General features: G+C 34.7%; 1 protein-coding gene across 2 annotated transcripts in view; it reads right to left on the bottom strand.

Moving 5' to 3' along the window:
• Positions 1-21: 21 nt before the first annotated feature.
• AP1AR (adaptor related protein complex 1 associated regulatory protein) overlaps positions 22-25,220 on the bottom strand; it is a gene marked incomplete at its 3' end in the record, with an annotated part of 30,284 nt that continues 5,085 nt past the window's right edge. Inside the window, exons 2-11 of one of the 2 annotated variants that reach the window (XM_082652670.1) lie at positions 19,689-19,737; positions 19,169-19,195; positions 16,547-16,572; positions 14,129-14,225; positions 12,864-12,962; positions 10,859-10,917; positions 9,962-10,035; positions 8,763-8,891; positions 5,363-5,624; positions 22-190 (exon numbers count right to left, since the gene is read on the bottom strand). In XM_082652670.1, the coding sequence (XP_082508796.1) occupies positions 22-190; positions 5,363-5,624; positions 8,763-8,891; positions 9,962-10,035; positions 10,859-10,917; positions 12,864-12,962; positions 14,129-14,225; positions 16,547-16,572; positions 19,169-19,195; positions 19,689-19,737 (991 nt within the window). Of the gene's footprint in view, positions 191-3,513; positions 5,625-8,762; positions 8,892-9,961; positions 10,036-10,858; positions 10,918-12,863; positions 12,963-14,128; positions 14,226-16,546; positions 16,573-19,168; positions 19,196-19,688; positions 19,738-25,220 lie in introns of those variants that run through there. The other variant, XM_082652669.1, reaches the window with a different exon arrangement.

Genomic DNA, 25,220 nt, shown 5'->3' with positions numbered 1-25,220 from the left:
ATCATTTCTCAAAAACCCAAATCAAGGTAGTAATATTTTAAAACAGGAAACTTCTGGGGTTAGACAGTCAAAATAAGGTGTGACATGGGAATTCCCTGGCGGTCCCGTGGTTAGGACTCCGCGCTTCGGCACAGGTTCAATCCCTGGTCTGGGAACTAAGATCCCCACAAGTCGCACAACGCTCCAATTACTGGAAAGAAAAATAAAAGCAGGCATAATTCCTGGTTATACCATTTTAAAAGTTCTAGCATCTTAAAACCCTCACACAACTCCATATACCCTCCAGTTACCCCATTTCTCTACTCTGACCACAACTTTTCAAATAATTGTCTACACTGGCCATTCTTTATTCTTCACCCCTTACAAGATACTTCTCAGTTTCCATCCCTTCATTTGAAAAAATGGAACATGCAATATTCATGTTTCCAAGCCCAGCTGATGCACCTGCCCTTTCTCTCAGTGCCCAAGCAGCATTTGATATCACTGACTCCTCTCTTTCTGGCTATGGTGACACCACATTCTTTGGTTCCTCAAATTCCTCCCCTATCTGCTGCTTTTGGCCTGTTCTCTACCCCCGACTTCTGAAGGGCAACACTTAATTGGGCTTCTCTGCCTGTCTGCTTCCTCAGGGGGATCTCAGCTGGAATAATTACTTAAATTACTATTTACCTACTACTGACTCCTAAACTTGTACCTATTCTTCTCTGAGCTGTAGACATATATCCCATCACCTACTTGGCAGACATCTTCATTCAGGTTTTTTAAAAAATAAATACCTCAAATTTAACTTTACAAAACAGAGCTCTTAATTTCCTCCAATTTCCCAAACCTGTTCCTCCCACTACATTTATTAAGTCAGAAACCAATAAGTTATCATCAAGAGTAGCTGTAGCTGCTAGTTTGGCTCTCATACTTCCATAGATTTGGCCAACAGAAAGGCAATGAACTCCAATAGATTTAGACAGTTTATTACTTACACAAACAGAAAAAGCAGGACCAGTGAGGAGTCAGTGTCCCACATCCCTGGTCGCTAGGGATGTCCGGAGCTAACACTGAACCGAGGGGGCCAGATGACAAATGCCTTCAGTGGAGGGTAGCTCTGTTACTGAGGAGCTAACTCTAAACTCCAACCAAGAGTCTTGTTAGCCTACATCTGTACCTGAATGCGGGTGAGGCGAACATCCCTTGCCTTGCTGGAACCAGGGAGTGGGATGAGAAACTGCCTCATGGCAGTCTTCTGCAAGCCAGGGAGGCAGATGATAAATGGCCTTGTGGTGGCTCCTCTAAGACTGCCTGTCTTGCCATGTTCCAGGAAGGATCGTAGGGGTTCCTGTCAAGACCTGGGTCAGGCTATGGTTGAGTGTTGGCTATGCAGATATGCAAAGTGAGCAAGGTCACCAGGGCACCATGCTGTATGCATTACCCTACAGTTAATGGGCAGAGGATCTGAAGACGTTTTTTCCAAAGAAGACATACAGATGGCTAACAGGCCATAAAAGGATGCTCAACATTAATCATTAGGGAAATGCAAGTCAAAACCACAATGAGGTATCACCTCACATCTGTCAGGATGGCTATTATCGAAAAGACAGCAAATAACAAGTGTTGGCAAAGATGTATAGAAAACGGAACCCTTGTGCACTGTTGGTAGAAATGTAAATTGGTGCAGCCACTATGGAAAACAGTATGGAGATTCCTCAAAAAAATTAGAAATAGGGCTTCCCTGGTGGCGCAGTGGTTGAGAGTCCACCTGCCGATGCAGGGGACACGGGTTCATGCCCCAGTACAGGAAGATCCCACATGCCGTGGAGCGGCTGGGCCCGTGAGCCATGGCCGCTGAGCCTGCGCGTCCGGAGCCTGTGCTCCGCAATGGGAGAGGCCACAACAGTGAGAGCCCCGCGTACCGCAAAAAAAAAAAAAAAAAAAATTAGAAATAGAACTACCATATGATTCAGCAGTTCCACTCCTGGATATTTATCTGAAGAAAACAAAAACACTAATTAGAAAAGATATATACACCCCAACGCTCATTGCAGCATTACTTACAATAGCAGAGATAATGAAAGCACCCAAAGTGCCCATCAATAGATAAGTGGATAAAGAAGACATGGTGTGTGTGTGTGACTATTACTCAGCCATAAAAAAAAAATGAAATCTTGCCGTTTGCGACAACACGGGTGGACCTACAGGGTATAATGCTAAATGAAATAAGTTAGAGAAAGACAAATACTGTATGATTTCACTTATATGTGGACTCTAAAAAACAAATGATCAAACATAACAAAAAAGAAAGTTAAAGACAGAGAACAAGTGGTTCCCAAAGGGGAGGCGGGTGAGGGGAGGAAAGAAATAGGTGAGAGAGATTAAGTGGTAAAAACTTCCAGTTGCAAAATAAATGAGTAATGGGTATGAAATGTACAGTGTGGGGAATATAGTCAATAACTATGTAATAATATCTTTGTATGGTGACAGATGGTAACTAGATTTATCGTGGTGATCATTTTGAAATGTATAGAAATACCAAATCACTATGTTGTGTAACATGAACTAACGTAGTGTTGTAGGTCAATTGTACTTCAAAAACAGACAAACAAACAAATAGAAAAAGAGATCAGATGTGTAGTTACCAGAGGTGGAGGGTAGGGGGAGAGGGAATTTGGAGGAAGGCAGTCAAAAGGTACAAACTTTCAGTTATAAGATAAATAAGTACTAGGGATGTAATGTACAACATGATAAATATAATTAATACTGCTGTATGTTATATATGAAAGTTAAGAGAGTAAATCCCAAGAGTTCTCATCACAAGAAAAACAAATTTTTTCCTGTTTCTTTAATTTTGTATCTATGAGATGATAGATGTTTATTAAATTTATTGTGATAATCATTTCACAATGTATGTAAGTCAAATCATTATGCTGTATACCTTATATTTATACAGTGCTCTGTGTCAATTATATCTCAATAAAACTGAAAAAAAATCTTGTTGGTCTACCTCTAAAGGTAATCTGTTCTGCATTCCTATAGCAATTATCAATCCAAGCCACACCATGTCCCACTGGGAGTACTATACATATATCCACTTGTGCCCTCCTACAGCATATTCTCTACATAGCAGCTACAGGAATTTTTCGAAAATGCAAATCTGATCACTGTACACTCTGGCTTACAAAAAGTCAGTGGCTTCCTATTCTACATCAAATAAAATTCACTCTCCCTAACACCCTACCAGATACAGTAGATTCTCCAATATTTGCTGAATAAATGTTATTTCTAGTGTTTTTTATAAACATACAAAGCAAGAAAATTGATATCCTTTTCTTAGCAGTTCAAACACATTTTCAAGTTTAGTTCCATCCTGCTTTACCAATTCATTCTTTTTTGTCTTCATAGCAGATTTAATAAAATAATTACAAGCCAGGAGTCAAAACTGTTGCATGTTTATGGAGTAAAACTAGTAATAATCAAATAATTTATTATAATAATCAAATTATTTAAATGTAAAAATGTGTTTATTCACAATCTTTGAGAAGTTACCATTCCTTCAAAAAATTCTTTATGAACAAAATGCCAAGAAAAATTACAATAGTAGCTTATGCCAAACCAAAAATATACATCTGATGTATACAAACTTTAAAAAGCATAACACAGGCAACGTGAATATAGATTATCTTTAAAATATTTCCAATGACATAGCTACAACTTAAATTATGTTGAGACATAAATAACAGCATTACCTAATATATTTACATATTTAAAGTGTCATATTTATTTCTATGAGATAAAAAAAGGTGACAAAACTATATATGTCATTGCCCAGCAGTTCAAATATTGAAAGGGCCACATGATATTTTTAAAGTATAGCAAGAACTTTAAATTACTATTTATATCTGGACCTTCCTATATTTTCGAGAACATGCACTGTCATTGTTGCAAGAAAAATTAAAAAAAAACACTAAGGAAAAATTGAAAAACAGTTTGCTTACTAAAGTCATATTCAATCCTCAGCAAAATCAAGACAAGCAATCAGGGACTGTCTTATATCCTTGGCCTTTTAAATTGATACGTAAACTTTAGAGAAAAGAAAAGTTAACTGTATATCGTAAAATTCAGTTATATATATTGATTTACTTAGTTCCATCACATTAAAGCATGTTGTATTACAAGGCAAAGGAAAGCTTAATAAAATCAATGGATTCTTTCATGCCAGAAAGGATTTTATTTACTTTGAAATACCCGTATTACCTTTTTCAGGTTTTCCCTTCTTAATAAATCATGCACAGAGAATATGTTCTGTGTGAAATCTTTCAAGACCATTCATTGGAAATACAGAATTTTAAAAAATGACAGATAGAAATTTACTATATCAATTAAAGTCAACATTCATTTATAGTGGCACAGAAAAGGAAGTGAAAAACCTAAGTATAGGACTTCCTTGGTGGCGCAGTGGTTGAGAGTCCGCCTGCCGATGCAGGGGACGCGGGTTCGTGCCCCAGTCCGGGAAGATCCCACATGCCGCGGAGCGGCTGGGCCCGTGAGCCATGGCCGCTGAGCCTGCGTGACTGGAGCCTGTGCTCCACAACGCGAGAGGCCACAACAGTGAGAGGCCCATGTACCGCAAAAAAAACAAAAACAAAAAACCAAAACACAAAAAAACCCACCTAAGTATATATATTTTCTTAAATATCTTTTGATTATTCACTTTAAGTGTCCAAACTCTGAAAGATTATCTTAACATATCACATACCTTGTTCAGACTGAGTCAACATTATTATAGTAGGATATGCAACAAGTGTAGAAAGAAATTGATACTTCGGCTTTTCTTTCGGGTCATCTACTCAAATTAATTGTGCTTACTATCACATAATAAAATTTAAGTAAGTCATAGGAATGAATAATGCTGGAAAAGGGAACACTATTCTGAATCTGAATCTGGCAGTCCCTCCTCATGCTCCCTTCACATCTGCTGAGAATTAACACAAAATGCCTTAATACTTTCGCAGTTAGCTACTGAAACAGAGTTAAGAAAGCATTCAAGGTGAAATTAATAAAACTATTTTAAAAGCTGAAAATCTACAAACAGTAAACAGGATTGCTATGAAGAAAAGAGTTAAAGAAATTTAATTAATAACATGACAGAACCATTAAATTGTTTTTGAAAAGCAGAAGGCAGATGATGAAATTGCACTTAATTCTGAAGCAATTCAGATATAACCTATCATTCCTATTCCTTTCTAATAAGCATTTATAACATGTTTCTTACTTCCCCTCTTACAAAAAGGCTCAGCACAACCATTTATACATTCTAGTTGGTTTTAAACATTTGGTCATAACTGATAAACAAGATCACACAATTTTTCCCTACCGTTTTTGTTGATCCACATCATATTGCTTTAGGCCAGAATCAGACAGTTCTAATACAGGATTTACAAATCCAGAATACTCAGAATTGCCATTATCATCCATTTCGGCACTAACAAAATCATTCTCCCACTCCAGCCCGTTGGAATCATCTGAGGCAGATGTAGGATTACTTCCAGTCTTCCTGCTGCTATACTTAAGTGCTGCCTGGAGAATGTCTTCCTCTGTTTTGGAACGTTCTCTCATTGGAAGCATTCGATTCATTCCTATTATATGGGCAGGGTTATTAGAAATCTCAGTAAAGATTTAAAGAGCTATATTAAAAGACAAACTATCAGACTTGATTTGTGAATTAACTTAAAAAGCCAGTCATACGGAAGCCTTTCTTAAGGGAAATGTTAGGGTATAATCCTACAGTGAACATTAATACTCAACAAAGGACAGTTTTATGCAACACTGGTAATCTAGTAAGATGAAATTTCTGAAGAGCCATACGTAAAGCAGAATGCATGGAGGATTTCAATTGCTATTAGTCTTATACGGCCAAATTAGTGTGTCTGCAAAACTTCTTTCCTACCTAGATGACAATTTCATTTCTCAGAGATAATAGTAACTCTAATGATAATGATAACAATATACACATTTCCAGCACTTACTAGGTTCCAGTTAATGTTGTTTGCACTTGACATATGTTAACTGATTTGATCCTCAACAACTCTATGAAGTTACCTACAGTACTATCATTATCCCCCATTCTGCAGTTGAGGAAACTAGGGCAGAAAGAGGAAAGTGATTTGCCCAAGGTCACATAGCAATAGAAGTAGTGGGGCAAGAAACAGATTCCATGCAGTTTGGCTTCAAAGTCTGTGCTCTTTTGCTAGTCTGACTCTAGTATAACAAAGTAGAGACATTTCTAGGGTAAACTGTTCTAGATCTAATTCTGAACAGAAAGAAACTGATCAGTAAAGTGAGCATCAAAAATCTTTGAAGAAAAAAACATCATTTTGGCAGAAGGAAGAGAGGGAGGACAGAAAAGAAATTTGAATTTGCAAGTGCAGAATCAACACTGCTAATAGAATTAAAATCTAAGAAAAGAGATTATAAGAGAATATCTCTAGACACACCCAATAATTTTGTTTTCTGAGCTTAAAGAATCAGATCCTACAATAATAAAAGAACATTTAAATCTAGGGACTTCCCTGGTGGTCCAGTGGTTAAGACTCCACGCTCTCAATGCAGGGGGCTGGGGTTCGATCCCTGGTCAGGGAACTAGATCTCACATGTTGCAACTAAAGATCCCACATACCACAACTAAGACCTGGTGCAGCCAAATAAATACATTTAAAAAAAAAAAATAAATCTATCACTATTGTCTGTCACTCCCCCAAAATTGCACACTCAACCTAGCAAACTAAATCATCCTTATAGACACAATAAAAATATGAGTTGGAGACTAATATAAGTTTGTGGATTTGTACTTAATTGAATAATATGTCTAAAGGAAGCTGGATTAGACATCATCAGGTTTCTAGAGGGTTCTGTCTTCTACCTAGTCTAGTTTAATAATTCTGTTATAATAATTTGAATAACAAACTTGAAAGTCATGTTATCTAAAAATTTGATTAGCATACAGCAAGGATGATAAATCAGGAATTAAAACACCTGAAAGGCTTTAGATCAAATTGAACAAGATGCTAAAATAAAGATAAATTTAAAATCTAGATTGGGATATAAATACACAATAACAAAAGTATAGGGTTGGGGAAACAGTGTTTAGCTGAGAAGACTTAAGTAAATTAACGCAATCTTTGCTAAAGTTATTCAGTTTCTTTATTGATAAAACAAATGGCTCAACTAGAGTATATCTAAGGTCTATTCCATCTCAAAATTCTATGAAATATTTGATATTGAATATTAAAAAAAATTAAAGTTAAAGTTCCTTATTCTGTAACTGATTCTTCCTTTTGGGATTACCTATTTCTTAAAATGAAAATAAAGACTTGGGCCTTATTCAGTGAAATAGCTGAATATTTAAAAAAAAAAAAAAGTCCACATTTAGCTATAATTTTGAGTACCTGCTATGTGCCACACTATGTACTGGGTGTTTTATATAAATTTTATTTACTCCTCCTAACATTCATGATTTAATTTGTTCAAATATTTATTGACTGTCTATTATGTGCCAAGCTTTTTTAGACCATCAGTATATAATAGTGAATTATCATTCTTCAAAGTAGGTTTATAATTCCCTTTTTATGATGAACTAACTGCAGTTTAGAGAGATTAAGAAACCTATCTAAAGTACTATAGCTGGGAAGATATACCAGGTAAAATTCAAACTCATGTCTGTGTTATGGCTTTTGTACTACCAACAGAACTAACAAATTGCTTATTTATTATGAACCAAAAGTTAATTAAATTTTGGCTTTAGGTTGCTCACAAGCGGGCAGTAATTCCTACAGAGTAAAATGGGCTGGATTACAAAAACCTTAAAATGAGAAACAACATTTATTTTCTAAATCTCAAGAAACACTAAGAACTAACTAACTAACTAACACTAAGCAACTTTCAGACTTCCCTGGTGGCACAGTGGTTGAGAATCTGCCTGTCAATACAGGGGACACGGGTTTGATCCCTGGTCCGGGAAGATCCCACATGCTGCCGAGCAACTAAGCCGGTGAACCACAACTACTGAGCCTGCACTCTAGAGCCCGTGTGCCACAGCTACTGAAGCCCGCGCACCTAGAGCCCGCGCTCCGCAACAAGAGAAGCCATTGCAATAAGAAGCCCATGCACCGCAACGAAGAGTAGCCCCCACTCGCCGCAACGAGAGAAAAACCCATGCGCAGCAACAAAGACCAATGCAGCCAAAAATAAAAACAATTAAAAAAAAAGAATTCAGAAACTTTCTAAACAATTTACAACAAATGATAAAATATAAGAGTCTAAGAAATTTTTACACTGATTTTTCAAGGCCTTGCATTCATTTCAGTTTAAATAAAGTAAAACACAAAGTAGATTTCTATAAATTAACACATATTAAATAAAAATATTCAGGTAGGGCTTCCCTGGTGGTCCAGTGGTTGAGAATCTGCCTGCTAATGCAGGGGACACGGGTTCGAGCCCTGGTCTGGGATGATCCCACATGCCGTGGAGCAACTAGCCCCGTGAGCCACAATTACTGAGCCTGCGCATCTGGAGCCTGTGCTCTGCAACAAGAGAGGCCGCGATAGTGAGAGGTCGGCGCACCGCGATGAAGAGTGGCCCCCGCTTGCCGCAACTAGAGAAAGCCCTTGCACAGAAACGAAGAGCCAACACAGCCATAAATAAATATATAAAATTAAAAAAAAAAAAGGCAAAATTCCTTTAAAAAAATATTCAGGAAAATTGTAAATATAAAATACCTTCTTCATCTTCCCATTCTAGATCTAAAGATGTGCTGTCATCATTTCCACTAGTTGATTTAGTTTTGGTCATTAAATCACAACTGCTTTCTGTATTTGGTGTCAAAACCGTGGCATCTGATGAGAGTCCTAGAATATACACCAAATACAATTAGATGTGGTGAGCTATACTCTTTTACTACAACCATTTATTTTGCAATAATCATCTCTCTTCAAATCATAACATCATAAAAAACAATTATTGAAATCATTACACTGGTAAGTTTCTGTTAGAAATAGTATAAAGGGCTTTTCCTGCTTTCTTTTTACTTTTTTTTGCCATATAGCACAGTACACATGCAAATTTAAATGAATTATAAATTTTTAAAATATGATGAACTCTAGGCAGTGTTTTTAATAGTCAATTACAAAAGGGGGCAAAAAAAATGAAAAACTAAAAATGATAAATGAAAAGCACCTACATTTTCAAAAGGAACCACTACTATTCTTCCCTATCTGGGGAGCACAGGAGTTTTGACTTTTGAAACTTGGAGAAAAGTTTAATCTTATAATTTGTAGTAAGTAAAATAAATACACTTTTGTGTACCTGCTTCCCTTTTCTGGGAGGAGGAGAGGTGAGAACAGAGTGGAAATGGAAAAAGGAATTCCTGATTCCCTATACATATCTACAGAAATAGCCTGAGGTTTTTCTTTGCTCCAACTCCTTTTATTTATTTTTAAAATTTATATTATTGAAGTATAGTTGATTTACAATGTTGTGTTAATTTCTGCTGTACAGCAAAGTGATTTAGTTAATACACATATATTCTTTTTCATATTCTTTTCCATTATGGTTTATTATGAGACATCGAATATAGTTCCCTGTGCTATACAGTAGGCCCTTGTTGTTTATCCATTCTATATATAATAGTTTGCATCTGCTAACCCCCAACTCCCAATCAATCCCTTCCCCTTCCCCCCTCCACCGGCAACCATAAGTCTGTTCTCTGTATCTGTGAGTCTGTTCCTGTTTCTCCAACTCCTTTTTAAAAAGGAAAGATAAAATTGTATAATTAAGGACTAGTTAATTGACTTATTTGGGCAACACAAATTGAAGGGCAGAAAGTTCTTCTAGAAAAACAGAGCCAGGATCTTCAATTATCTGTTTAACGTGGCATAAAGTAACCTTAAAATGAATGCAGATATTTTAAAAGACTTACTACTACTTCGAAATACTTCATACTGTGACTTTATATTTCTCAAACAAGATTCAAAGTCATCTTCTGGTTCTGAACTGTAATAAAAGTGAAATAATTTTTTTTTATATATTCATAGTAGATACAACATAATTCATGCTTAAGTTAAATGATGGCATTTTGGTTTGAAAAGGTCTATTCCATACAAATTCATAATTGCTGTACAATTAGAATAACCTAGTCAAAACAGGTCTTACTTTTCCTAATGCTAGCAATAAACTGAAAAATAATAAGATTTTGGTTAGTCTTGAAGTCAAAATCCAAAGCTTAGCCATAAGTTTAACTTGTAATTTACAATAATGAAGCATGAACAGTTTTCTTTGAGTGAGCAGGAAATACTCCTGGAAATGTGACATTGAAATGCATCTTCTAAAAAATGATCACATAGGGACTTCCCTGGCTGTTCAGTGATTAAGACTCCTTGCTCCCAATGCAAGGGGCACAGGTTTGATCCCTGATCGGGGAACTAAGGTCCCACATGCCCCATGGCACAGCCAAAAAAAAAAAAAAGATCACACATAAACTTTATTATAAGAAAAGAGAGGAGCTAAGGAAAACACAAACAACCAAGGCATAAACAATTTATCCAAAGGCATTCAGTGTGCTATTGCATCATATTCTGTATGAAAGATGTGACCACTCTTAAGAATGCAATAAAGTCAATTTAAAATAAATGATGATCATTTTCCAACATAAAGAAAGCAAATGTTCTCAGTATTCTTACAAGTGTCTTCAAGAAGCAATCATTTTTTATGCAACATATACACATGAATATGTATATAAGCATCCAGAGGTGTACTGTGTTCTCTCTGGAAATAATATTTTCTACCACAAAGGGAAGAAGTATATTTCACTATTTACCTTTGATATTCTCCATTGTTTGAAGGATGGTATTGCTGCAAAACTCTCTGTCTTTCTTGCTTTGGAAACATAATGCAACACAAAATCACTCTGTTGTAAAATTATGTTTTTTAACACTATTCATGCAATGCCAGAAAGTGTTATTTTCTAGTTTCGGGGAAAAAAAAACTTTAAAAGTTATTCCATTGAAGTTTTTCTTTCCTTAAATTAATCACTGTTCACTTCTATATCCTCTTATTCATGGGTAGAATTTCTCTCAATTTTTCAGTGTATAATCCTTAAGTGGTCAGACTATTCATACTGTTATTAAAAAATAACTTAAAAAATATATATTGGTATATCTGACTTCCTTATTACACCTAAGAACTTCTAATAACTGGAAAGTAATAGTTAAAACAGTATATGAAGTTCTATTCTGGGTGAAATAAGTAGCAATTAAAAAATCTAAAAGACCTGGCTGGCTTGACTCAGAAATAATAAAAACAGAGTATTTAGAAAACCTGTCAGAGTTATGGCTCTGACAGTTATTACTGTATGTCCCTGGCATGTCCTTTATTTTCTGTTTCTTCATCTGTAAATTACAGATGGCTATAATACTGTCCTAGCAAATTCATAGGGCTACTGTTAAAATCAAATGAATTTGCATGTATCTGTGTATCTTTGTGTCAGCATATGTGTACAGACTGCTATGTGTTCCCATATCAATATTTATTCAAGGAAGAAAAAACTCAGGAACTCAGATTTTGCATATGGAATCATTTTAGTCTTTAAAAGGTAGTCTTTAAAAGGTAAGCAGCAGAGAATTTATTATAGCAAAAAGAGATGTCTAAATTATAACCAGAAAAATACTTTCCTTTCTTAGTAGAAGGTGAGTTAATTTTTAAACTTTCCCATCACTTAGAAGTTAGTAAAAAATAAAAATAAAAAAGATACTCCCTCACATAATCTAATTAATCTGTTGAAACACCAAAAAAAAAAAAAAAGAGAGAGGGATGAAGAGCATGGGTCCCATAGAAATCACACAGAAAATGATACATGATTTTTTAGTTCATCTAAGTTACAATAATTATGTGACATAATCCTTGTACTACACTTCAGTTAACACTGCAGTAGAGTTCACATAGGCAAAAGATGGAGGAAGATACTAAATACTAAATAGAAAAGTGGCTAAGCAGTGCTTGAATTCTGGCTCTGCCATTTATTAGCTGTAGGATCTTAAGTTACTTAACATCTCTGTCCCTTGGTTTCATCACTTATAAAATGGGGATTAAAAACACTACCTTTCTCCTAGGATTGTTGTGACGATTAAACAAGGTAAAACATGTAAACTAATCAGAACAGTTACTGACACTTAGCCAGGGCTCCATAAATGTCTATTATTAATAGCTGTCTGGCATTATAACAATGCCATGTTTGAATACAGCATGGTAAGATATGATAAATCTGTTGTTTTTTCTGATACTACATCAAAGATTTCCCAAGACCCAAACTCCCAATCTCCCAAAGACACAAATATAAAGATGAGAAATACAGAGTATTCCTATGGGGCAAAATCACTCAGCTTACCCAATTTTAGGAAGTATAAGAAAGTCTAGCAGTTCAAGAAATTGTTAAAAAAAAAAAACTCACAAAATAAACTAAAAAATGCTGCAGAAATGATATTTAAAGGTTAGTTTTGCAATGTTTCATCTAAGAGTATATTTATTTTTCCAAAAGAATGCTGAATTTTGGAAAAGTATAAAGTTCATTTTTGCGATAAACAAGAATTAGCTTCTGGTAATTTAAAGCTAAAGAGCACTCAGTAGCAAGCATATAATTTGATGTTATTTCTAGCTGTTAAAGACCAACTAATTTCCCTTTAAAATTCCTAAGAGTATAGGAATAAATACATTTGTTGTTGAATAAGAAGCCCTTGATTCTAGGGGGAAAAAGTCCCAACTAAGATTTGTCAAAGAAAATCAGGAGAAAAGCAGCCCTAATATATGTCGGGGTCTTTTCCCCTCACCTCCAAGAGCTTTTGCTGCTTTGCTGCCCTGGCTGCTTCACGCTGTGCAGCGTATAAAGCTTCTTCTTCTAGTCTTAACTTCTCTTCTTGTAAGGCTAACTGTACATGAACAAAACAATAAGGATTAACAAAAATCAGAACCTGTCTAACTGCTCTAAAAATAAAATGCTTCTATTTATAAAATAAAAAATAAATTATTAAAAAAATAACTGAGCTCTACAAAGCATAATAGAATTAAATTTCTGCGATTTCTCATTTCTCTTTTTACAAAATAATTCAAATGATATCAAACATGTTACAGAATTCTTTAGAAGTTGAATTATAAAGTAGAGCATCTAGTTTGCATAAATACAAAACTGTTTCTTTCCTTAGAATATGCAGTGATCTTCATTCTCAACAATCGTTCCAATGCCGATCACCCTGATTAGTTTCATGGTTTGGGCCCTCCTTAGTCCAAGGTCTTTAAAACTAAGGTCAATCACATCACTGTCTACCAAAGCGAAGTAAGCTTTCACAAAGTTCATGGTGCATTGATACACATGTCCTGTATTTTATTACCATCAAGTTATTAAAAAATTACTTCCAAATTTAAGTTCCTGCCATTCATAATAGCATACGAACTGCTTTAATGATAATCTACTGCAAGTCAAATCAAATTTAAAAATCAAACACAATATTTTTCTTTAGCCTAATATTAGCATCTATTGTGTAGCTTAAGTTAATGCTGCTGAAATCACTAATTGGTACTAAACAGACTATTTTTAAATGTATAATGGAATATGACGTATTCCATTTAGTTTAGTGAATGCAAAACTATAATTACAGGCCACCTCTGTAAATATATTAAAGTAAATATAACATTTATGATTGTTAGAAGTACTTGGTTCACTTACTAAGAATAAATAAATCCAAGACAAAAAAAAAGATTTTAAAAAATAAACCACTTATTGTGAAACAGAGTAATTTTTAAAGTTAGTTTTAAACACAAAGGTGCATGTATCTTGCCAGAGTCCCTACTTGTGAATTCAGAAATTATTTTCAGAAGAATGTATTCTCTTCACTTATTGGCAGCATATGATTTCTGATAAATTGTGCCAAACTAAACCAAATTATTATAGGCTGGAATAATTTTTTAACTTTTAACTCATTTTCACCTCTATGTATCTAAATTTAGGTTCACATGCAATATATTATTTAATGACATCTTTCCCATATAAACAGAGACTTTATGATAATATATACTTAAGCAACATAAGACTATTTACCTCTTTTTGGATTTTCATATCAAGATCTTTCTGTTTTTCAACAATAGAATCATAATGCTTCTCTCTTAGGTCAACAATTTCTTCCTCAGTAAGAGGCCTACAGAGAAAAATAAGGCAGAAAAAGAAAGAAAAGGAAAAAAAAAAAGTGCTGATGAGTCCAAGTTAAATAAAATACTCATAAAATCAGTGAAATTATGAAATTTTACTGTCAAAAATGTATTAAAGCAATTTGATGCTATGATTTCAATTGTTAGAGTAAAAAATCATACATTCTAATACTTGTTATAATTTGGTATATAAGATGATATACTATCAGAGTACCGTTTTTTAGCCCTAAAATCAACTTTAAAGAAATGTGGACTCCCTTTACTTTGGCTCTTCAGCCATCTGACTATATCCCAAAATGTTCATCATAAAATATAAACTTCAGTATACTATACTCTGATCTCAGCCCTCATATCATTTTGGAACTCCTAACTCTCATACCCACTGCCCTATTTATCCTGCTCAATCCCTCTAACCACCCCAGGCCCTTGATCCTCCCTTTTCTCTCAGTTTATCGATCCTGATCATCTTCTGGCTTTACTTCACTTACAACCAGTGTGGACTCTGTGGCAAATCTGAAGTACTTTCTTACCCACATACTCGCCTTCCTGCACACCTGTCATTATGCCTTATTCACCCAGATTACTCATTCTCTGACCTTGGATCATTTCCATGATTAGCTCTTTCTGCTGAGAGCTGTGAGAGAAAATCCTACATCTGTTTGGCCCTCTGCCCCTAGCAATAACCCTTTACTTATACATGGCCAACTCCCTCTCACATCCTATGCTAACTACTTCAAAATCTTCACAAACACACTCCTTAAGTTCTTCATTCAAAGTCTTTTCTCTTAGAAGTCAATTTCACCCCACTCTGAGACATGACGAGCATGTCTCCAACCATCAAATCCCTCAACTTCTTGCCAGTCCTCCTCTCACCTAAGTCTATCCTCCCTACTCTTCCCTCCTTCCTCTAAAGAGGTGGTATTCCTTAATTTGTTCAAGGTCACCTGTCACACTTATACTTGATTCATTCATCACTGATGCTACCCCACACCACCTTCACTCCAGAGAATTCTGTGGGACATTGCTCCATCAATTAGTACCTCTTTTCTTCAGTCTACTCTTTTTGTCTGTTTTCACCTCTCTTCCTTGTGAAGATTGGAAGAAAGGAAGGAAAGAAAGGAAGAAGGAAAAACTTTCATTTGACCTATATCTATCTCTAACTACTGCTCGCTCTCTCCTTCTCATTTCAGCCAAAATGTCTGAAATTAAAAGTTTATTGATAGCACATCTAGCACTTACTATGTGTCAGGTTCTTTTCTATGTGCTTTACATATATTGACTAATTTTAATTCTCAAAACAACCCTGTAAGGTAGATACAGAGATCATACATATGAGGGAAATGAGATGAAGACAGATTATGTCCAAGTAAGTCATATAGTATGTGGCAAAGCTAGAATCTGAACCCAAGTAGTCTAGCTCCTTGCTCCTAACAACTGTGTTTCTCTTCCCTTCTATGTCCTTACTTCCCATTCTCTCATCAACTCATGACAGTCTGCATCTGCTTTCATCGCTCTACTAACTCTAACAAAGGTAATTAATGGCCTCTATGTTGCCAAATATGAGACAGTTTAAGTCCTTATAATATTTCTTCAGTTTCATGTGGCAGTGCTGACCATTCCCTCCATTCCATCTGTCAGTCTGTCTCTACCTCCTCCCTTGGCTTTCTATGCTCTCCTGGTTCTTTTTGCCCACTGCTTCTTGGCTATCTTCTGAATCCTCTTCTAGTGTCTGCCTATTCAGTCTTCAGACCAACTGCTCTCTCTCCATGCTCCAATCACCCCACTTCCTCCCCCTTCCCCAACTTCAGGTCTTGATAATTATCATGGTTATAACCAGCCATGTATAAGGTAATGTCTCCTACTTTTGTTCCTTTAGCCCTAACTTCTGCCTAGGGCTTTTTGTTTGTTTGTTTTTTGAGGTATTACTTATATAAAGTAAAAAACATGATTAGTAAAACAAGTTTTAGAATGTCATAAGGAAGCAAAAGGGGGATAAAGTTTTACAAATTCAAAGAAATGTACTTATCAATATTAATATATTAAATAGTTTTTTAAAACTAAAATATATATAACAACTTACGTTCAGTAGGAAAGCACTTAGGCACTTATGTAGATTAAATTCTTTAATGTTCAAAACAACCTTTTGAGATATTGCCTCAATCTTATAGAAAGAGAAAACCAAGGTCCTGAAATGTAAACTGTTCAATGCCTCAAAGCAAGCAAATGACAGAGCCTGGATTTTTAGAGAGCTTCTTATAGTTCACATAGAAGTTGTTTGTTTTATTAAAAAAAAAAAAAAAAAAAGCCTTACCTATGATTGCTTCCTGGGCTTTCCCCCTGTGCAAGAATTAATTAAACAATTATACAAATTTCACTAGCTGAATTCTATTTAAGGCAAGCCAATAAAATTTTTATTTAATCAAAATATTTTCTGCTTATCTATTTTACCTTGGTAATAAATTTCATTATTAAAAGTGTTTTAAACAAAAAGCTTTAACATTTTACTATTTCTCAAAGGCAAAATTTAGTTTATTATCTATCTTAATTATATAGCAACCAATTGTTGGACATTTCTTAATTTTTTATAACAAATATTTACTCTACACCAAATGACCTTCTGGGTTCAAGATGGTACTAGACAACATATTCTCTATGTTCTCATCATTTACAATTGATCTTCATTATTCGCAGATTCCAGATTTGAAAATTCACCAATGAGTTAAAATTTATTTGCAACATCAAAACCAATGCTCCCCTCACTCTTATGGTCATTCATGGGCATACACAGAGCAGCAAAAAATCTGGTTGCCTGACATACACATTCCCAGTTGAAGTAGAAGATGATGCTCTGTCTTCCTGTTTCAGCACTCTTACTGTGCCCTCTTTGCAGCCTATGCAGTGTCACTTTTTGCATTTTTGTTCCTGATTTTGCTGTTTAAAATGACGCCCATGTGTAGTGCTGAAGTGCTGTCTATTGTTCCTAATCATAAGAAGGTGTGACATGCCTACATGTGCCTACACATACATGTGTTAGATAAGCTTCATTCAGGCATGAATTATTAGCGCTGTTGTTAGTGAGTTCAAAGTTAATGAATCAATAATATACACTAAAATAAGGTGTCAAACAGAAACATAAAACAAGGTTATATATTGATCAGTTGATGAAAATGTTGTGATCAGAAGCCTGTAGGAAGCTAATTCTGTATTTCCCCTAGGAGTAATGTTCCAGTATCCACTAATTCAGTATTCACGGCAACTTCATAGAATGTAACTACCACAGATAACGAGACTGCTTTTGTTCTTTCCTGGGATTCTGAAATTACCTACAGTTTTTTCCTCCAAAGCAAACTGTAACTACTTTCAAGACTGATTTGGATTTATGCATTTCTTACACATTTGTGCTATTCACATCTCACAATTAAAATATATGACTAAGTAACAGCAGAAATAAAATTTCAAATGGTCCAAATTAACTTAGGAAAAAGCACTACAAAGCAGGATGTGACATTCAACTAAACCAAACACTAACTATGACATGAGAGAGGAAAAGACTGGTTAGCAAAACAAACAAACAAACAAACAAACTCAAACCAAACAAAACGCACCTTAGGAAAACACTTGGAATCACACATTCTTTTAAAGAGCTGTATGATGGGGGGATGAACTATATTGAAGGTTAACAGAAATCTTACATTTAGTACTTGTCAGAAACTTTAAAAATATGTTAAGTGTTTGTTTAAAAAAATACACAAAATTAATGTTACTTCTGAAAAGGGAAAGAAACGAGATTCTATGAAACACTAAAATATTTGGGAGAAATTTTACTGGGAAACAAAAGGCTAAGACAGGTCCTCAAATATATTCTACCAGATAATAATAAATATGTATTACTATTTTAAAAACAGATTTATACTCAAATTAATTTGGGAAATGCTAAATTGGACAAGTTTAAATAATTTTCTTTAACAGTTCTTTAACAATTTTTCTAATAGTTCTTCCCAGAACCTTTAATATGCCAATTTACACTCTGAGACTAGTATTCTATACACACTCTGGGAAATGCTGGGCTAAAGAATAATTTAAATTTGGTTTAATACATTTTTCTCTTTCCTTAGAAAACAAAAATGATGAAGAAAAAAAAAACTTGCAATGCTCTTCTAGTCAAATATACTTTAGAGATGTGGAAAGTAGGCCCAAGGCAGGTTAAATAATTTACACCAACTCATATAATTAGTTTAGCAAAGTTGGAAAGTAACACACAAACTAAAACTCTTCTAACTATACCAGTGCATAAGAAATGTATACCATATTTCACTAATTTTAAAATGTTTTTTTTTTTTTTTCATTTTAACATTTCTGTACTTGGGATGCATCTTAAAATTGATTTTTAGATGAGGTGAAATACAAAAATCAACAAAAAGAATAACTTATAAAAAAGATAATGGCTAAAGTCAGAAAGTGATTGCAGAACAAACATGTATAAATTCTACCCTCAGAAATCTATAAAAACTATGGTCAAACAATGGGTCTACTCTGGACTGCTGAGGAATTTTACCTTAGGTAAGATGGCAAGATGTTAGAAATATCTTTTTTTAAAGTTTCTCAAGTTCTACAGAATACTTTAAAAACCTGTTTTATGTATATGTATACATATACACACACACATATAATATATAACTGATGTATGAAACTATAATATATATGTAGTATATATATTATTACATATGTTAAATAATAGAAAATTCTGAATAATTTGCTAATATAAATTAGTAAAAGAAGGAAACTATAAGGGACTAAAAAGTAAAAATAACAACTAAGAAGTAAAAATTCTAAAATAAAAGAATATAATAAAAATTAAAAAAATAATTGTCAGAACTTATGAGATGACTAATGAGAACAAATATGAATTTTATACTGCTGTGAAAATACTTACTTCATCACTTTCTACTAGATTCTCAAACTGAAACAACAAGAAAGTGAGTGTTAGGATGAATATTTGTCTAAGGTACATATCTCACAAAAAATTATATGGTGGAGTTGCTCAAAATCAACTTGCTGTTTTGATTCTGCCACACCTCTACTAGGGCAGACCAATGATCTGTCTCTAGAGTCACTGGCTACTATAAGCCACTATAATTGATAGAAGTGTACCCTCTCGCTCAGTTGTATAGGGCAGAAAAAAGACAAAAACAAACAAAAAATCCCACCACTTCTTAAGTAGAAATAACAATTCTACTAGAAGAATGGGATCTTAATCTTTTGCAAACTTGTTCTCCCCTATTCATGCTTCCCCCACCACTCCAATTCTCTTCCTATTCACTAGCTATCTAATATTAAAATATAAAGAGTCCATACTAAATTTAGGTACAGAGCCTTCCCCTTACTTAAAAAAAAGTGTCTCTCCTGCCCTTCCGAAGGTAGTTTTATTCAATCAGATTTACGACTCTACTTACCTCTATAGTTAAGTGCTCACCTCTTGAGCATGTTCTAAAATACTTGGATCTGGGAAGAAAAACAGGAAAACAACTTTAAAAATTACAATCAATCCTAAAACTGAGTTAATATAGTGGCATAAAAACATTTCCTCAAAAGCAACTTTAAATTCTCCAATGTATAGTATCTTATATTTACAAAAAGGAACCACTAAACTTACATAAGAATATAAACACTCCAGATTTTTAAACTTAGTTGTAGGTTTAAAAGTGTTTAGTCAACCAATATTTTTCTATTGGTCCTAATATTTACTATACCTGTAATAATAAGTTAATTTACTATATTTACTACATAGAACAGAATACAATTAAATTTAAAATTTTATCTCATTATTTTTACTGTATCAAGAAAAATATCTTGTTAAAGTACTGCTGTGTTAAATAATGTATAAGAACATGTTCCCAATTTTGTTAAACATTTGCAAAACAACAAAAATCTAAAAAAGATATAGGCCAATATGCTAAGAATAGTTATCTCTAGATGGTGGGATATGTGTTTATATAAAGCTTAGGTGCTTTTTATTCTCATCCCATGCCTGCACAAATAAAAGAAAGAAAATGAAAAACAATATACATCACATATACATCTACCAAATAATCCATTACATTAATTTTTCCAACTAGGGTGAAATATTGACTTTAATTTTAATTTCTCCTCACAATGTATACATATATCAAATCACCACAATGTATACTTTAAATGTCTTACAATTTTGTCAGTTATACCTCAATAAAGCTGAAATTTAAAAATTCTAGTTATTATCTTCTGCTCCTACTAGTGAAACTTACATGTAGTCAAATAAGCATCTCCTTTGTTATATCTGCTCCAAAGATATCACCACATTCTATTAACTATATGTCCTCTAACTACTATAGTATGAAAGCTGGTACAGGACAGAGCCCCTCAAGCTCCTTTACTACTGGAAGTACCAAGAAATTTTAAGACTTTCACTTATAATGTGGATCCTGTTATTGCTGCCTAAATTGATGACACAGAAGACCCCCCCATCCTCCCATGGGGATCCAAAATCACACTGTGGGTTCCTAATGTGTCAGGACTCTTGAACAAAAAGCACCCCTTTGAGAGATGGGAAGAATCCTGGGGTTAGGACAGGTCAGAATGCTTTGTATTATGTGTGTATGTGTGCAGAGGTGGCAGATGGGCTCAGTAAAAGAGAATGGTATATTATCATGACTAAGTTTTTATTACCATAAAGAATAAAAAAAGCAATTTTTCCAGTACAATCTTTATTTGCTAACAGATGCAAAGCAGTTTTATTGCCCATTAAGAGATCATTGGTAGAAACGGAACATTTGGTATTGTCATCCCATAGATCTAATAATTCATGGAACATATCCAATATAAATAAAATACCCCAATTCTCTAGGCATCTAGTGCTCCCATTCTTTTATTTTCCCTATTTCTCAAATAAAAACAGAAATGAGTTGAGCCTTCCAGTAGCACTGTGTTCTGGCATTAGGATTCATTCATAAAGTGCTATACGTTCTCCCTCAGCAACCATCACTCTCTTCCTTGAATGAAGAGTTTGTCTCTGATTAATCTATTTCCTCTTCCAGGCTTACTGAATGATATAACTGAATAGTAAAATAAAGTTTAATACCAAGCATCCCAGTATAAGCCATCAGTGTGACTTCACTGCTGAAGCAAAGCCTGAAGCTAAGACTGTCTTCAATACAAACCAAGGGAAGTAACTGTTGCACTACACTTACATTAGACGGCAGAGTACTGTGTTCTGTCCCAATTTTACACAGATATATAGCTAACTTCAGTAGAAGCCCAAGGTGTTGGCTGTTGTAAATCTATCTTTTCTGTCCCCTCTCTCCATATCTAACTATGGTGAGGACAATCATGCTCTTGCATGACTCTGGCTCCCTGATTATCTGACCAACCTAGATCATAGCCATCCCCCAGACTTCATTTGATTGGTTCAGGGTTATACAGAAACTGAGCAGACATATACCCTCCTGAGAGCTCTAGGGAGCTGCTAGGGGTTATACTTCTGACAACCTGCAAAGAGGAATGAAATCAATTGAAAGAGTGTTCTGACAGTGTTGAAGTCATTCCTAAGGACCAGTTGCATCCCTGCCCTGCCCATTGTTTCCTTAGTACTTGACAAACTTAGTATCCTTATAAGAAATTCTACCTTTTGCCTACGATAGTTTGATTTGGGTTTCTGTCCCCATAACCAAAGTCCTGTCTAATAAGTAAACAAGAGTCTAAGAGATAGAATGGCAAAAGAGCAAATTAAAAAATAGCAAAAAAAATTTTAATGGAAAGAAAACAAAAAAGCAAAATAAGTTTGGAAGAAAATTTAAGCTTTCCTTTTAGGACAGATTAGATTGAGACCTTATTACTCACAAAGGGCACATACTGACTCCTACTACCATAAATGCTAAGATTATATTGATAGATTAAAGTAATACGCAATTTGGCAAACTCGGGTAACATTTTTATTAGAAGAGCTTTATCCTGGAATTTATCTGAAAAGAAGATGAGAAACTTTGTGATACATATTTTAAAAGTAATTAGAAAGCCAGTTTTTGAAAGTATCCTTTCAGATTTCAGAGTGCTCTCCATTACTTAAGCAGTAAATGAAAGAAACTGAAACTAAAATCTTTCTGTATTATTGGATTCTTAAAAGCCTAACACATTTCCAATGTGACTTTTTCAGTATTTCCCATTATAAACTGTCCGGACAGGAATAAAGATGCAGACGTAGAGAATGGACTTGAGGACATGAGGAAGCGGAATGGTAAGCTGGGAAGAAGTGAGAGAGTGGCATGGACTTACATGTACTACCAAATGTAAAATTGATAGCTAGTGGGAAGCAGCTGCATAGCACCGGGAGATCAGCTCAGTGCTTTGTGACCACCTAGAGGGTGGGATAGGGAGGGTGGGAGGGAGACACAAGAGGGAGGAGATATGGGGATATATGTATATGTATAGCTGATTCACTTTGTTATACAGCAGAAACTAACACACCACTGTAAAAAAAAAAAAAACTGTCCTGATATTTTGTGTTTTCTTTAAAAAATTTTTTTTAACATCTTTTATTGGAGTATAATTGCTTTACAATGGTGTGTTAGTTGCTCTCCAAAGCCATCCATGGACATTCCTTTATACACAATCCTTATGCCCCTGAGAGCTGTCTCTAAGTAATGTAAGTTTCTATATAACTATTCTACTATCGCTGACGATGTGAAAGTAGACTCAAATATGTAAACGATATTAAAAAGGTAGAAAAGATAGGCTATCATACTCTGAATGATCGTGGCATGTAAAGGTATTTGGAAAAGGTTGAAAGTAAAGACGTACAAAAGTGGCAATTCTTGCATATATATTTATTTGTCAATGTTGTGAAGGCAGATATCAAGACAATCTTTTATTAAGGATAAAATCAGTCTCATCAAGAATAGAATGAAAATGCAGTTTTTTATGCTTCTACATGTTATTACGGAAAGCAGGCAAATACTCATATCAAAGTGACTTAAGTAAAAGATAACTAAAAAATTCTCATAAATCCTACATTGTTATTGTTCCTTTTCTTCATATTCTCCTGTATAGTATCTGTTAAAATAATAGTCTTTCCTTATATCTTCTGTTTGACATTATAAAAAAATAATGAAGAACCATGGTAAACTGTTCCACAGTCTATTAAAAATTAAAAGCTTCCCAAGACTCTTCTTTTCTAGACAAAAATTGGAAAGGTTACAAATAGAAGCCTGGCAAAAACTATTACATTGAAGATGATGGACACATTGTTTTTCAATTAGTACCAAATACTTCAGTGAAGATTTAAGCATTCAGATCTCAAGGGATGATCCATCAACAGATTTTCCAGGTAGAACAGCATCAACATAGGTAGTAATAATAAAGTAATAATATTTACTGTTAAATAAGCCCCTCCCTAATGAAGGCAAATTGAGGAAGACTGGATGTTCAAAACATTTATTGTGTTCCTTGGAAGAGACAAATTCTCCTGTTAAACATGTTGAAGATGGAAAACATGTCAAAAAGAGTCACTGTCCTTTAAGAGGAGCCTGATTTAGAGGAGATCAACAACTAGAAGGGATCCTAGAGGTCTTTTAGTTCTTTCTCGTTCATCCTCTGCAGTCTGTGAGCAGCATCTGAAATTGTTGACCACCTTCTTCTTTCAGAAACTGTTGCCATTTATGTGTCTATGATTTTGAATGTTCTAATTTTTCTTACTTCCCTGGATAACTGAATGACAGTCATAGCTATGTATTTATATTTAAAGTACAGAAGTGAGTAAAAATTGACCCATGTACCCAGGAGGTTTACAGTCTAATGGGGTAGACACACAGGTAAATTAACAACTACCATGCTCTGAAAGGGATACGTTCAGATGAAGAGCATCAAAAATCAGCTGAAGGAGAAGGAATTAGCCAGGCCCCCAAGTAGTGGAAAGGAATGTTTCAGGGAGCAGCAGCTACCAAAGGCAAAGGGGAATGAAAAGATCAAGACTGCATACATTAATTCTGTCAACAAGTATTTACTAAACATCTACTACATACTATGCACATAACTTGGAGCTGTGTATTCAATGGTAAGCAAAATAGGCATGAACTTGTTCCTTTACACTGAGAGCGGAAGACAGACATTAACCAAATAATGACACTATTTCAGATATAATTATAACCTGAGGAAGTGCTGAGAGGATAAGGAAGATGGTTCCATCATGGTGTGAGAACTCATCCCCTGAGGGTAGGAAACAGATTGGGAAGACTTCTGTGGGAAATAATCCTTGAGCTGGCACCTAAAAGATGAGTAGGAGTTATCTAACTAAAAAGGGAAGAAACTGATTCAAGGAAGAGTGTGGCACAAATGAGGCAGAAAAAAAAAAAAAGGCAAGGAATAGATAATGGGAGGTCTTGAAAGCTACATTAAATATTTCAGTCTTTATCCTAGAAGTATGGTAAACCACTGAAGAAAATGGTAGGGGACATTCAGAACTTGACAACGCGGATTTAGAGGATGAGTGAAAGGGAGGAGTTTATTATGATTCGCAGGTTCATGGCTTTGGTAACCGTATATTATTTCACTACTCACAAAGTAGGACACAAAGTAGTAAAAATGGTTGGGGCTTTAAAAAAATGAAGAAAAGGAGTAAAGAACTGTGAGCAGGAAAGAAAGATGAGCTCAACTTTACAAACCGAATTTGAGGTTATGTTTGATACCCAAGGGGAAATACTCAGTAGGCAATTAAGATATTCAGGGCTCAGACTGAGATGACTGAGCTCATTAGTATGCAGGTAGTAGGTAAGGTCATCTGTTTTCCTGCCATCACCCAGGGAAAGTACATTAAGGAAGGAAAATATATTAAGGAAGAACAGAGTGAGATTCAGAACACAGCCCTGGGGAGTCTTCAAGGTACAACACAGAATGTTCAGGAGATTCATATCCATTTAAGTCTGCTACTGTTTTCCTTCCTAACTTCTGAGATTTCAAGA

This window comes from Grampus griseus, assembly GCF_964374135.1.
Source record: "Grampus griseus genome assembly, chromosome: 4".
NCBI classification, from domain to species: Eukaryota; Metazoa; Chordata; class Mammalia; order Artiodactyla; family Delphinidae; genus Grampus; species Grampus griseus.
The sequence above is the reverse complement of the archived record's forward strand: the minus strand, read 5'-3'. Positions and strand labels throughout refer to the sequence as shown.